The 15,480-nt window shown below is 48.8% G+C and overlaps 1 protein-coding gene across 1 annotated transcript in view; it reads left to right on the top strand.

Annotated features, from left to right (window-relative positions):
• DNAJC17 (DnaJ heat shock protein family (Hsp40) member C17) overlaps positions 1 to 15,480 on the top strand; it is an 89,083-nt gene that overhangs the window by 36,627 nt on the left and 36,976 nt on the right. Inside the window, exons 4-6 of the mRNA XM_029598584.1 lie at positions 3,609 to 3,696; positions 7,673 to 7,755; positions 7,970 to 8,066. Coding sequence (XP_029454444.1) covers positions 3,609 to 3,696; positions 7,673 to 7,755; positions 7,970 to 8,066 — 268 coding nt within the window. The remainder of the gene's footprint in view (positions 1 to 3,608; positions 3,697 to 7,672; positions 7,756 to 7,969; positions 8,067 to 15,480) is intronic.

Genomic DNA, 15,480 nt, shown 5'->3' with positions numbered 1-15,480 from the left:
GGCACGGCTAAGCTTTGGAGTTTGTCCGTCCGCCAAGGGACAGGTTTCTCTTTTCCCCCTGCGGTTCGGATCTCAAGAGGATGGTGGTTCAACAAACACTAGACCGGCTACAGAGCATAGAGGCCATTGTTCCCGTGCCCTTCGCCGAGGTGGGCTTGGGACATTATTCCATCTACTTCGTCGTACCCAAGAAGGACGGTTCCTTTCGGCCCATCCTGGACTTGAAGGAGGTAAACCGATCCCTGCGAGTCAGCAGGTTCCGCATGGAAACCCTACGGTCGGTGATTGCCGCAGTGCACAAGGGGGAGTTCCTTGCCTCCCTGGATCTGACGGAAGCGTACCTGCACATTCCCATCCTTCCGGCTCATCGGCGTTATCTCCGCTTCAAGATCCTCGGACAGCATTTTCAATTCCGGGCTCTACCCTTCGGCTTGGCGACCGCTCCTCGGACTTTCACCAAGATCATGGTTGTGGCGGCGGCGGCTCGAAAGGAGGGTATCCTAGTGCACCCTTATCTGGACGACTGGCTGATTCGCGCGAAGTCCTTCACTCACGGGCAGGCTTCAATGGCCAGGGTTCTACAAGTACTCCGCTCCCTGGGCTGGGTGGTGAATCTCTCCAAGAGTTCCCTCATGCCCTCCCAACGCTTGGACTTCTTGGGAGCGAGCTCCGATACTCAGCAAGGCATGGTGTTTTTGCGCCCGGACAAGGCCCACTCCTTGAGGGAACACGTACGTCAGTTCTCTGCCTTGTCGGAACCCACCGCCTGGAATTATCTGCAGCTCCTGGGAGTGATGGCCTCCACCATCGACATGGTACCCTGGGCATTTGCGCACCTGCGACCCCTGCAGGCGTCTCTTCTTTCCCGTTGGAAACCGGTATCACAGGAGTATCAGGTGCTCCTACCACTTCCACCGACTGCCAGGGAAAGTCTAGCTTGGTGGCTGGTCCCGTCTCACTTGGCTCGCGGCGTCTCGCTCGAAGTTCCCAATTGGGTGGTGGTGACCACCGATGCCAGTCTCGTGGGATGGGGCGCCATCTGCGAACGAAGCGCCACGCAGGGGACGTGGTCACCAGAGGAGGCGAGGTGGCCGATTAATCGCCTGGAGACCAGGGCAGTGCGCCTGGCGCTTCAGCATTTCCTTCCCCTGACTCGGAACAGAGAGGTACTGATCCTCTCAGACAACGCAACCACCGTGGCCTACATCAATCGACAAGGGGGTCGAGGAGCAAGCATGTCTCATTCGAAACCACGCTCCTGATGGCATGGGCGGAAATTCATCTCGTCCGAATCGCGGCCTCTCACATCACCGGGGTGGACAACATTCAGGCAGATTACCTGAGTCGTCAGCAGCTGGACCCCGGTGAATGGTCTCTCTCCGACGAGGCGATGCAACTACTGGTTCGCCGTTGGGGAACACCGCGACTGGATTTGATGGCGACCGCCCTCAACGCCAAGGCCCTGCGCTTTTCAGTCGCAGGAGAGAACGCGGCGCGGAGGGGGTAGATGCTCTAGTTCTTCCGTGGCCGTCAGATCAGTTGCTCTATGCCTTCCCCCCCCTGGCCCCTAGTGGGCAAGATCCTGCGCCGAATAGAAAACCACCGCGGGTCCGTGATCCTCGTTGCCCTGGAGTGGCCACGTCGTCCCTGGTTCGCAGATCTTCTTCAAATGGCGGTGGACGGTCCGATACGACTGAGTCATCTTCCTCGTCTACTGCACCAGGGGCCGGTATTTTTCGAGCAGGCAGAACTCTTCTGTCTTGCGGCATGGCTTTTGAATGGCGCCGTCTCCGCCGCAGAGGCTATCCGGAGGCGGTGATCTCGACTATGCTACGGGCCCGTAAACCTTCTACTTCCGTTGCCTACGTTCAAGTCTGGAAGGTCTTCGAGGCCTGGTGTTCCGATCATGGGGCCCGGCCCACGGAGGCGACGGTACCACTGATTCTTCAGTTTTTGCAGGATGGCCTGGACAAGGGACTCGCATATAATTCTCTCTGTGTTCAAGTGGCAGCCCTGAACGCGCTAGTACAGAAGGAGATCTCTCTTCCTCTTCAGCCGGACATCGCACATTTTCTTAAGGGTGTTAAGCACCTATGACCGCCGGTCAGGGATCCCTGTCCGTCTTGGAGCCTCAACCTGGTTCTCCAGGCCCTGTCGGGCGCACCTTTTGAACCACTCCGCGGGTCTACTCTTAAGGATCTGACTATCAAGACGGTATTCCTCGTAGCCATCTGCTCCGCTCGCCGCATCTCGGAGCTGCAAGCATTATCCTGCAGGGAACCTTACCTTCGATTCTCGGAAGCGGGTGTCTCCCTTCGAACAGTGCCATCCTTCCTCCCGAAGGTGGTTTCTTCCTTCCACTTGAATCAGACGGTGGAACACCCGGCGTTCGCTCCAGAGGAATCGAGGTCTCTTCGTCATTTAGACGTCAAGCGCGCGCTTCTCCACTACCTGGAGGCTACAAATGACTTCCGGGTATCCGATCATTTGTTTGTGCTCTGGTCGGGCCCGAAGAAAGGTTCATCGGCATCGAAGTCGACCATTGCGCGCTGGATAAAGGACGTCATCTCTGCTGCTTATATCGGTACGGGTCGGGACCCGCCTCGGGGCGTCATAGCTCAATCTACGCGCTCTCAGGCGGCGTCCTGGGCGGAATCTCGTTCCGTCTCCCCACAGGAAATCTGTCGGGCGGCGACATGGAAATCGCTTCACACGTTCTCCAGGCATTATCGACTACACCTGGCGCCTTCGGCCCCTGGGCACTTTGGCGATCAGGTACTCCGAGCAGGTCTCTCAGGGCCCCACCCGAATTAGGGAAGCTTGGGTACATCCCACCGTCTGGACTGATCCTGGTACGTACAGGGAAAAGAAAATTATTCCTTACCTGCTAATTTTCGTTCCTGTAGTACCATGGATCAGTCCAGACGCCCACCACTCTGGTATTTTGGGCTCCTGCTCGGGCTATTACGTGTGGCTGTCTTCTGTCTTCTCAATTCTCCTATTGATGTTCACAGCTCCTCACAAGTTGGCTGTTTGTGGCCTTTTTGTTGGCCGTTTCTTGTTATATTTAGTGTTCTTTCATAATTAGGAGTTCTTGATCCAAATTGTTTTGCTCTTTTGGGCTTTGCTATTCGTTATACTGAGCTCCAGCAGAGGGTGTACTGGTATATATGGTGGCACTCTCAAGCTCTGTTCTGACTCCATCTGCTGGACGGGGGACATAACCCACCGTCTGGACTGATCCAGGAACGAAAATTAGCAGGTAAGGAATAATTTTCTTTTTTATTGTCCTAGTGTGGACTATGCATACATCTGTCACTGAAGGATGGTGTTGTTCAGCAGGAAGATGATTATTATACCTGTTGCTTTACCAAGCAAGGACATTAAAGATGTGCACTGAATTTTTTGTATGTGCCATGTGTGATTCTTCAGATTTTAAATAATGTGCTAGAACTTACCAAGGAGGCATAGCATCACATTCAGTCTGGAGTGCAGATTCCAGAGGGAATTGTCTTTCATTATTTTCGCTCTCTCCTAAATGAATGTGTTGCCTATAGACAGCTCTGACTTACCTGATAGTGTTTGTGGTTTTGATGCTTTTTCCATAGGCTGCATATGATAAGGTGAGAAAAGCCAAGAAGGCTGCAGCAAAGAGGACTCAAAAACTTGATGACAGGAGGAAGAAAGTTAAATTAGGTAAGGAAAAATTCTCTAATGTAATCCAGATCTAAAGGTTTTCTGCCATTTTGTATCTATGGGAAAATAAGTGGGCCTGTGGCCCCATACCTGGAGCCCACCTGTAACTGCGTGTCACGGGTGGTGGCCCAGTTACAGCCAGCTGGTGGGACTCTGTGGCTGCATCGGGGCAATGGAAGCCACAACACAGCTCTCCCTCCCCTCTCCTTCCTTGAAGTACTGATGACGCGGCTGGGCAAGTGGGAGGGGTAAGAGCAGTTGTACGCTGATGACAAACAGGCTGCGACCAAGGCATTTCTGGCCTCTTTGCTCCTGGCCAGCTTTCGATCATGCACATATTCAATAGGGCACCAGCAGACAAAATTGCCACGTGGTGCCTCAGATCGCTGCTTTACCAGTGCAGTAGGAAGGAGCCAGCAGCAGGCTGCTCAATTGGTCGGGCTTTCTGGGGGGAGGGGGGTTGCAGAGGTTTAGCAACGTAACAGCGGACAGCAATTGCAGGGCAATATGTGGTCCAGTCGCATCCACTTGGAGGGGAGGGTGCCCCATATGGCTAGGAACAGCCTCTAGCCTGACAGAGCACACAGCTTTTGCGGTATCGCTGCCTGTGGGTTTGAATCCCCACTAGGCAATTAAAAAAAATAAATAAAAAGCAGAAGAAAGGTGGAGGAATAGGATGGGACTGAGGCGAAGAATTTGCCACTTGATCAAAGCAATTCCTAAGATTTTAGGGAGCGTTGGGTTGTTTCCACCACCCCCTTACCAGAGCGGACATGGCAGAGCCAGTGCAGGAGCAGTCTGCGTTCAGGGGCCACCTACGAAATGGCCCTGATTCTGACCCCCGCACCGAAATCCCAGGCGAAATCATGGCATGGAAAAAGGGGAGACAGTCGACCAACTGTGGCAGTGTGGAGCACGTCGACCAGAGATGAGGGAGAGATATAGTGGCGAGACAGGAGGGTCGCAACATAACTGACCAGAGAGGACATCCTGATGGGACCTCACCTAACGTGACCCAGCAGGAGTGGAAGAGCTCGCCAACCTGAGATGCGGCAAGGGAGACCACAATTACAAAAGTGAATGCAGAGGATGACCAGCAGCAGGCATCCTCATTGGGGCACCAGTTTCTTCCATCATACACCAGAGCCCCTATGGAACAAAGCCACAAAGCGGGTGGAATGCAAATCAACAGAGTCCTCTCACAGCTAGGTGTACAGAAACGGCGCAAATACAGATGGCACATTGTCGGCTCTCAGGGGCCCACACTTGCAATCTGGATATGAAGGGTAGGGTCATGCCATTGGCCATCCAGGATACATGAACTATGATAATGCAATATGGCAGCAGAGAGGGGCTTGGGTTCTCAGTGCACCCAGTGCAGTCCCTGGATGGGGCCCTGCCATTCGTCCCCACAGTGGAGAAACACACTGGGATTTCCCATCATACAAGAGTTTTAATGGTCCATATCCATTCCACCCATCATGGGGGCATTGGTCAGCTCCCATCCCTGGAAACAGCATCCTACATAGCCAAGGGCACAAGAAGTTCTACATGTCAGTTTGAGCAGCACTGGAGCGGTAGACGTTGGCACCACGCTGGGTGTGCAGGAGGTCCTTGGGAACCCACTGATTATGGACGTATCGCAAGTCTGACTGGCCGCCAAAAAGGACCCAGGAACACAGCTTAATCCACAGATTCCACTGTAGTCGCAGCACCCGGTAGCATGGGACCAGTAGCCCAGAACAGTGAAGTTGTTGAGGGTGAGACAAGAGGGGAGGCCGGGTGAGGGGGGGTAGTGTACATGCTGAGGGTAGTGCACACGCTGATGGAGGAAGACGGCATGCGACAAAAAACATAAGGCCAAGCACAAGCATAGGGCCAGCTCTAGTTCAAGTGGTAGCTCCTCTGAGATACTCAATGGACGATAATAGCCCTCATCCCCCAGCAGCAGGAGGCGGTGAAGCATCCAGAGTTCCTCCAGCGCTCACCACTCTATCTGAATTGTGGGAGAGCATTTGCAAATCCCTTTGCAGGAAAATTCAAAAGCAATCTTACATCGACATATTTCATATCATGGAGGGAAGGTGTTGGAGGGCCATAAGGAGGAAGAGAAAGGATGAGGGTGCGGCACACGGTGCTGAGAGAAGAGTCCCTAGGAAAATTATCAATTGGACCTGCACCTTCCTGCATATTATATGCGTTATAGGGCATGATGACCCTTCCCAATATGGCCCCATGCTAAGCTATGCAGACAACATCCTCGAAGATTACAAGGTACATGAAGGCTGGGCATGGCTGAATTATGATGAGAAATTCCAGGACAAGATGGAAGAAAATAATTTCATGTTCTGGGGAACACAGGATGTCAGCTTGTGGGTAAAGCAGATGACACGCAAGGCAAGTGATGCAGGAGCCCACATGCAGGTGCCGAGGAAGTCATTATCGACCACGCAGGACACAGGGGCAACACAGGTACAAGATAACTTATTCTGGCGTTACAACAGATCGACATGCACTTTCCAGGACTACAAGTTCAAGCAAGTTTGTTCATCCTGTACTATTCCTCACCTGGTAACGAAATGCTCGAAGAAGCCAATGAGAGAGAGTAATGTAAAAGGGAGATAGTTACTTGGCAAAGTACAGTCACCCATTGACCTGTTGGCTATGATCCCTTGGCTCGACTGGTACCCCAAGCACAGAGAGGTACAACGGATTGTCCAAGGTTTCTGTAATGGATTCCCCATTCCATTCCAGGGGCACCTGGATGGGACAAGTACCTCCAATTCTACATCCGTGATACAACACGCTGCCAATGTACAAGCAAAATTGGACATGGAGTTAGCACTGGGAAATATGGCAGGTCCATTTTCACATCAGCCTTTTCAAAAAAAATGTACCTATCACCTTTGGCAGTAATCCCTAAGAAAGAGACTGGAGAGTTCCATCTTATCCAGAACTTCTCCTACCCTCCAGGCTCGTCTGTGAATGAACAGCTTCCCCCCCCCCCCCCCCCCCCCCCCCCCCCCCCCCCCCAAAGATTGCTCAGTGCAATACTTTTCATTTGACCTGGCTATCACATTTCTCAGGAAGTGTGGTGTGGGCACCTTTAATGGCCAAGTCCAATAGAGTCAACGTTCAAGTTGCTGCCTGTTCATCCGAACAGCTTCCTGTTGGTGGGCTTTCGGTTCAGCCAATACTACTTTGATAAATGCATGCCAATGGGATGTTTAGTTTCTTGTTCCTACTTCGAGCTTTTCAGTTCTTTCCTTCATTAAGTGACATCACAGCTGGCAGGATCAAGCAACATCATACATTACATTTTTTATTCTTCAGGCTGAAGGAATTAGATGCATGTACACGCCTATTACAGGAATTCCAATCTGTCACCGACTTTGGTGTTCCCCTGGCTCACAAGAAAACCGAAGGTCCTCCTACAGTTATTTTGTTTTCTTGGCTTAGGGTTGGATTTGATCAGCATGGTTTCTAGGCTTCCAAACAACAAAGTGGTGAGACTGCTGTCAATGCCTGTCACAACAGTTCACGCAAAGAGACTCACTGTGGATCCAAGCATTCTTGGGGACATTGAACTTCACCTGTCGAGGGTCACAAACTTTTTCCATGAAAGAATTCTCTTAACAACCAGGGATGCTTTACAATATCTTTTCTTGGACTAATACAAGAAGAAACCGAAAAGTTTATCATAAATGAGCTTTCGTGTGCTCTCATTTGAAGAAGAGAGGTATGTGGTTTTGAAAGCTCACTTGAATCCAAAGCCTGCAAATTATCTGTGGCATGAATATGCAGGCATTGGAAATAAAGATCCACAAGATGTAAAAGATATTTACTTTTACTTTGTGCTTGTGGTGGGGACAAGTGAGAGGGAGACAATGTAGTTGTTAAAATGCATTGATCCTATTTCTTGACTTTCCATCACTCAGATGAATGAGTACACTGCCTCTTTTTGTGCTTTTCATAGACCTTGAGGCTCGGGAACGAGAAGCCCAAGCTCAAGTGACTGAAGAGGAAGAAATACGAATCACCAGAACTTTAGAACAAGAGGTGATAATTTATTCTCTAGATCATGCTAGTATTTTTCAAAATCCAGATGGGAAAACATGCATGAGTTTGGGAACGTCAGAGCCTGATAAATGGTAAATGAATGTGGGTTTTCCATGAGTATTGTTTATTACAGACAAATTACTCAAATCTGTTACATAGCTGCAAAATGAACTGTATTTTCAGTTTCATCTGATTCTGCTATTCCTGATTTCAGATTATACGCTTGAGAGAGGAGGGATCTCGCCAGCTGGAGGAGCAGCAGAAGATGATTCAGGAACAGCTCCGACTGGAAAGAGAAGAAAGAGTTCACGGTAAGGATGGGGCATATGACACTGGGTACAAACATGCTGAAGAGTACTGTTTCCAAATTCAGATAAACCAAAATTTGTATCGGAACTACTCAACCATAGCTGAGGGAGCAAGGACTGAGGCTTGAAGTAGTAGAATTAATTAACTCACTTTTTATGTAATTTGTTTATGTAGGGGTATCCTTAAATACTTGTCTGAGTGCCTGCACAGTTCTACCCCTGCCAGGTCCCTTACTTCTTCTCTACAAGGTCTCTTAAGTGTTCTATCACTTGTGGAGATTCGAAGGCTTTCACTTACTTTGTTCCACTTATCTGGAATTTAGCCCCCCAGGAGCCCTCAGGCTAACTTACATTATCCCTCAGACCTGGCTTTTTGACCAAGCTTTGGTGAAGAAGTCTGATTTTCTGAAGGATGTTCTTCCAGGATAAGATGAGACTAATATGTGGCTCAACTTGGTTTATTTTAAAAAAAAAATTCTATTTTTTTCAATTTTACTTGAGCGAATTTTAATTTATTTTTTTTTTTTATGATTGTGGGATTTTCATTTATATTTCTTGTATTATGTGTTCTTTTATTATAATCCACCTTGATGCTATTAGTGAATAGCAGGGAATCCAATAAATGTAAATGAACCAAAGAAGATTAGAATAATGGGGAATAGTGGTCATTGTACCCAGAGAATAATTGCCAATCACAAGAAGTCACTGGTTTCCTTTCTTGTTCTGAAAATTATTGCTGCCTTCCTACAAATTCTTACCTTACTTGGAGAAAAATGAAGAATGAGGCATTGTTACAGAAACTCTGTCAGAAGGACTATAGCAGTGTTCCCTTTATTTTCTTAGCATTCAGAATGATTTTGTATGTGTGCACATTCTTGTGTGAGGCCCAGTTAGCAGCTCATTCAAAGATGGTTTTCAAGGGTGATGATTCGGATGGGCTGAACCAAATCACGGTGAACCTGGAAGATGTAGTAGGCCAGATTGACAAACTAAAGAGTAGCAAATCACCTGGACCAGATGGTATACATCCCAGGGTTCTGAAAGAACTCAAAAATGAAATTTCAGATCTATTAGTAAAAATTTGTAACCTATCATTAAAATCATCCATTGTACTTGAAGACTGGAGAGTGGCCAATGTAACCCCAGTATTTAAAAAGGGTTCCAGGTGCGATCCAGGAAACTATAGAACAGTGAGCCTGACATCAGTGCCAGGAAAATTAGTTGAAACTATTACACAGAATAAAATCCCAGAACATATAGATATAGTTTAATGGGACTCAGCTAGCATGGATTTACCCAAGGGAAGTCTTGCCTCACAAATCTCCTATATTCTTTTGAAGGGGTGACTAAACATGTGGATAAAGGTGACCCAGTAGATGTGATGTATTTGGATTTTCAGAAAGCATTTGACAAAGTCCCTTATGAGAGGCTTCTAAGAAAACTTAAAAAGTCATGGGATAGGAGGTGATGTCCTTTCGTGGATTGCAAACTGGTTAAAAGACAGGAAACAGAGTAGCATTAAATGGTCAATTTTCTCAGTGGAAAAAGGTTAACGGTACGGTGCTTCAGGGTTCTGTACTTGGACCAGGCTTTTGAATATATTTATAAATGATCTGGAAATGGATACAACAAGTGAGGTGATAAAATTTGCAGATGACAAAAAATTATTCAGAGCAGTTAAATCATAAGCAGGTTGTGATAAATTGCAGCATGACCTTGCAAGACTGGAAGATTGGGCATCCAAATGGCAGATGAAATTTAATGTGGACAAGCGCAAGGTGATGCATATAGGGAAAAATAACCCATGCTGATGATACATGATGTTAGGTTCTATGTTAGGAGCGACCACCAAGAAAAAAGATCTAGGTGTCATAGTGGATAATACATTGAAATTGTTAGTTCAGTGTGCTGCAGCAGTCAAAAAAGCAAACACAGTGGTAGGAATTATTAGGAAGGAAATGGTGAATAAAACAGAAAATGTCATAATACCTCTGTGTTGCTCCATGGTGAGATCGCACCTTGAGTATTGTGTGCAATTCTAGTTGCCGCAAAGATATAGTTGCACCCGAGAAGTTACAGAGTAGGACAACCAAAATGATAAAGGGGATGGAACAGCTCCCCTATGAGGAAAGGCTAAAGAGGTTAGGGCTGTTCAACTTGGAAAAGAGACAGCTAAGGGGGGATATGATAGAGATCTATAAAATCATGAGAGGTTTAGAATGGCTAAATATGAATTAGTTATTAACACTTTCGGATAATAGAAGGACTAAGGAGCAGTCCATGAAGTTAGCAAGTAGCACATTGAAAACAAATTGGAGAAAATTATTTTTCAATCAGCACACAATTAAGCTTTGGAATTTGTTGCCAGGGGATGTGGTTAGTGCAGTTAGTGTAGCTGGGTTTAAAAAGGTTTGGATAAGATCCTGGAGGAGAAGTCCATTAATTGCTATTAATCAAGTTGACTTAAGGAATAGCCACTATTATTGGCATTAGTTGCATGGGATCTACTTAATGTTTGGGTACTTGCCAGGTACTTGTAACCTAGATCGGCAACTATTGGAAACAGGATGCTGGGCTTGATGGACCCTCAGCCTGACCCAGCTTGGCAATTTCTTGTGTTCTTAAGTAGCAACATAAGCATAGTATTATTGCCACTATATTTAATTTATTTTCCTTTCAAGATTTACTAGTTTGCATCTTGCTAATTTAATCTTCTGTTGTGTATTCTTCATTATTTCCTTGTTCCATTTTGGTAGTTTTTCCTAGGACAAGCAGGATGGTAGTCCTCACGCATGGGTGACATCATTGGATGGAGCCCGGCATGGAAAACCTATGCCAAAGTTTCTGTAACTTTTGACTGGGCACACTGAGCATGCCCAGCATGCCCTATATATCACGTGTCCACGCAGGGTCCCTCTTCAGTCTCTTTTATGTTGGAAGCTTTCACCTTGGAAAACTTGTCCACCGATAATTTTTGGTTTTTCGCATGTTTTCTTTGACGTGGGTCCCTCTTCGGTTCCCCTTATCCTCTCAGTCAGGTTTTTCAGCAGTTCGGTAAGCCCACATGAGGTATGTATCCTGTGTCTGAGGGCATTACATGATGTCTGGGATTGCTGCTTGTGTGAACAAATGAACCCAAATGAACCCGGTGTCACGCTCGACTCGACAAGATGGAAAAGCTCTTTGTGTCTAGAGAGTCAGAGCCATTAACATCGGCATTGGCAGCATCGGCACAAAGTTCCTTGGAGCCGCACCAATAGACACTGAGCCATTGATACCAGTGGGGCCATTGGTCCTGTCAATGCCGCTGATGGATGGGGGCGCCGGGGACTGGCACCTGTCGATTTTCTTCCAGGTCAAGGATGTCTGGTTCATCGACTTCGACACCGGGAAATGACCGGGCCGAGCACAAGGGAAGCCGAGGAAGCATTGGCACCGATCACCTTCAATGCACAGTGCCGGGCTCTGGACAGCACCGGCGCATGCCATGATGCCCCTGACATGACCCCTCGGTGAGGAGTGCCCATCCTCCATCGATACTGGGGGTCCACGACGGTCTCCACCAGTCCTGGTGTCAGTTGTCTGGCCACCCCTCCTGCCTCCCAGTTGATTCTGGCATCGGCAACTTTCAAGGAGGTGTTAGAGTGCAGAATCCAGTTGGCAGTCAAGTTGGCCTTGCAGGACATCAAGCCAGTAGCACTGATGGTGCCAATGCCAGCACTCTCTCTGCTGGAATCGCTGATGGAATGGCTCAATGTGCTTATCAGTGAGTTACCAACTCAGTTGGTCTATTCCCAGGAAGCCATCGAAGCCCGGCGAGGCAGTGATGCTTCCCCCAACCGATTTGGTGCTCAATGCCAGTTCATCTGAGGAGGAAGTTGTATCGAGGCCAGCAGGGGCACCGAGGCCTGAAGCCCCCCGTCCAGCTTTGCCGGGGCTGGTGTCTGTGCCACCAGTGCTCATGCCACTGGACGAAGGCTGAGCACCTAGGGCTCTATCCATTACCTGCTATTAATCACGTTGACTTAGAAAATAGCCACTGCTATTACTAGCATCAGTAGTGTGGGATATACTTTAGTTTTTGGATTCTTGCCAGGTACTTGTAGCCTGGATTGGCCACTGTTGGAAACAGGATGCTGGAATTGATGGACCCTTGGTCTGACCCAGTATGGCAATTTCTTATGTTCTTACAGTGAGGATGAGGCCCCATATGACCCCTGGGAGGATGACTCTGCGGAATTCTCCTCTGAGGACTCAGAGGGTCTCCCCTCAGAGCCATCTCCTCCAGAGCAACAAAGGAGGTTTCCACCAGAGAACCTGAACTTCACAAGTTTTGTGAGGGTGATGGCTGAGGCCATCCCGTTTCAGTTGATGACAGAGGAGGATGCCAGGCACAAGATGCTGGAAATCTTCCAGTTCATGGAGGCTCCTAAAGAGATCGTGGCGGTCCTGGTGCACGAGATCTTTAAGGAGTTGCTACTGAGGATTTGGGAGCACCCCCTCACAGTACCTCCGGTATACAGGAAGGTAGATGGGGTTTACCTCGTCCAGCAAGCTTCTGGATTCGAAAAGCATCGGTAGTGGTCGAATCCACTCTCAAGAGGGCAAAGGCTGTCGGACCCATGCCTCGGCGCCCCCGGGGATAGATCACAGAGCAATGGACGCTCTAGGGGGCCGCCATGCTCATTTCTCACATCACCTCCTATCTGGTCTATATGAGCCAATTTCTCATGCAACCTCTGGAAGCAGGTGCAGGAGATGGCCGAGTGGCTGCCTCAACAGCAGCAAGAGACCTTCTTATTGCTGGTGCGATAGGGCCTGGAGTGTGGAAAACTCGAGATTTGGTCAACCTACGATGCCTCTGCAGCGGGAATCGGCGCCCATAGAATGGCATGCCTGTGGGCTTCAGATCTCCAACTAGTATAACCTTGAGCCAGTGGGTTCTGTCCGTCGTCCATCAAAGGTACCAATTGAATCTATTGGGTGTCCTGCCAAAAACTCCTCCTTGCCCATTTTGGGGGCCAGTAGTGCATCAGGAAGTACTGTTAAGGGAGCTCTCTGCCCTCTTAATGGCCAGAGCAGTTGAACCTGTCCCACCAAAGCAAAGAGGGCAGAGATTCTACTCCCGGTACTTGCTGATTTCAAAGAGAACAGGGGGACTCCGTCCCATCCTAGGCCTGAGGGCCTCGAACAAATTTCTAAAAAAGAAAAGTTCAAGATGGTTTCCCTGGGCACCCTGATTCCCCCTCCTGCAAAAAGGAGTCTGGCTATGCTCCCTCAATTTAAAGGACGCGTACACGCGCATCAAGATCTTCCCAAGTCACAGGAAGTATATCTGATTTGTGGTGGGAAAACAGTGTGTTCCCATTCGGGCTAATGTCTGCCCCGTGAGTCCTTACAAAATGCCTGGCCATGGTGGGCTGCACCTCCGCAGGCTGGGAGTGCATGTTTTCCCTTACTTCAATGACTGGTTGGTCAGAAGTGCCTCTCAGGCAGGGGCGGATCAGTCCATGCGTTTACCATCCACGTGTTGGAGTCACTAGGGTTCGTCATCAACTACCCAAAATCCCATCTCAGCCCATCACCTTGATTTGCATTTTATAGGAGCCCTGCTAGACATGGCTCAGGCAAAAGCCTTCCTGCCACAATCCAGGGCAGTCACCTCGGTGTCCATAGCGGCAGTAAATCAACAGAGCTAGCAAATGTCAGCTCGGCACATATTGAGGCTGTTGGGCCACATGGCCACAACCGTCCATGTTACTCCCTTGGTATGCTTACACATGCGTAGAGCCCAATGACCCTGAGGTCGCAGTGGCGCCAGTCCACCCAGAATCTCTAGGCCCACATCTGAATCACTCAGTCTGACCGGGATTCTTTGTCCTGGTGGTGAATTCTCTCGAATTTGCAACAAGAAATATCTTTCCAAACTCCCCCTACCCAAATTGTTCTTACTACGGATGCGTCCATCCTGGGGTGGGGAGCTCATGCAGAGGGGTTTCCGCACCCAGGACCTATAGGCCTCCCAGGAAGCATGGTGTCAAATCAACTTCCTGGAGCTTCAGGCAATCAGGTACACTCTGTGGGCTTTCAGAGATCAGCTGTCCAACAAAATTGTCTTGATCCTAACTGGCAACCAAGTAGCGATGTGGTATGTCAACCAGCATAGAGGTACAGGATCGTACCTCTCTTGTCGGGAAGCAATTAAGATCTGGTCCTGGGCCCTGTCCCACGGGATGGTACTCGGAGCCATGTATCTGGCCGGAATGGAGAACATCATAGTGGACAGACTGAGTCGAGCCTTCAGACCCCACAAGTGGTCACTGGACCAGGGGGTGGTGAATTGAATCTTCTGCCTTTGGGGAAATCCAGACGTGGACTTGTTCACATCCCCCTGCATCAGAAAGGTGACTCAGTTCTGCTCCCTGTACAGCTCAGACGGCAAGCCAGCCTTGGTCGCCTTTGCTTACCATTGGGGCAAGGTTCTTCTGTATGCGTATCCTCTGATTCCTCTGGTGATGAAGGCTTTCCTTTCCTGAAGCTTCGAGAGGACCAAGGGACTATGATCCTTATAGCCCCTAATTGGCCAAGACAGACCTGATTTCTACTCCTTCGGAAGTTATCCTTCTGGAGACCGATCAGTCTGGGGACTTCCCCAGATCTCATCATGCAAGATCAGGGCAGGCTATGGCATCTCAATCTCCAGGCCCTGTCACTCAAAGCCTAGATGTTGAGAGGCTGATCCTGCAGCCACTTAATCTTTCAGATGTCATCTCTCAGGTCCTATTGTCTTCTAGAAAGCCTTCCACTAGAAAGTCCTACAGACTTGAAGTGGAGGAGGTTTTCCGTGTGGTGTGAGCAGAAAGCCCTAGATCTGTTCTCCTGCCTCACACAAAAACTGTTTGATTACCTTCTACACCTTTCAGAGGCTAGCTTGAAAACCAACTCCATTAGAGTTCATCTAAGTGCAATTGGTGTGTACCATCATGGTATAGATGGCACACCCTTCTCTGTACAGCCTAGAGTTGTACCCTTTATGTGGGGCCTGCTTCAGTTGAAGCCTCCGCTAAGGTCTCTTGCTGAGTCTTGGGACCTCAATGTGGTGCTAGCTCAGCTGATGAAAGTTCCCGTTAAGCTACTATGCTCCTGTGACCTGAAGTACCTGACCTAGAAGGTCATATTTTTGCTGGTGATCATTTCTGTGCGCAGGGTCAGCAAGCTCCAAGTCTTAGTGACTTATCCACCTTATACCAAGTTTTATCATGGCAGGGTGGTCTTGCTTATGCACCCTATGTTCCTGCCTAAGGTGGTGAAAGATTTCCATCTTAACCAGTCAATCATCCTGTCAACATTCTTTCACAGGCTCCATTCTCACCAAAGCGAACGAGCACTGCACAGTTTGGATTGCAAGAGAGCCAAA

Source organism: Rhinatrema bivittatum, chromosome 4 (genome assembly GCF_901001135.1).
Source record: "Rhinatrema bivittatum chromosome 4, aRhiBiv1.1, whole genome shotgun sequence".
Classification (NCBI taxonomy): domain Eukaryota; kingdom Metazoa; phylum Chordata; class Amphibia; order Gymnophiona; family Rhinatrematidae; genus Rhinatrema; species Rhinatrema bivittatum.
Note: the sequence above shows the minus strand (reverse complement) of the source record. Positions and strands in the feature narration are given on the sequence as shown.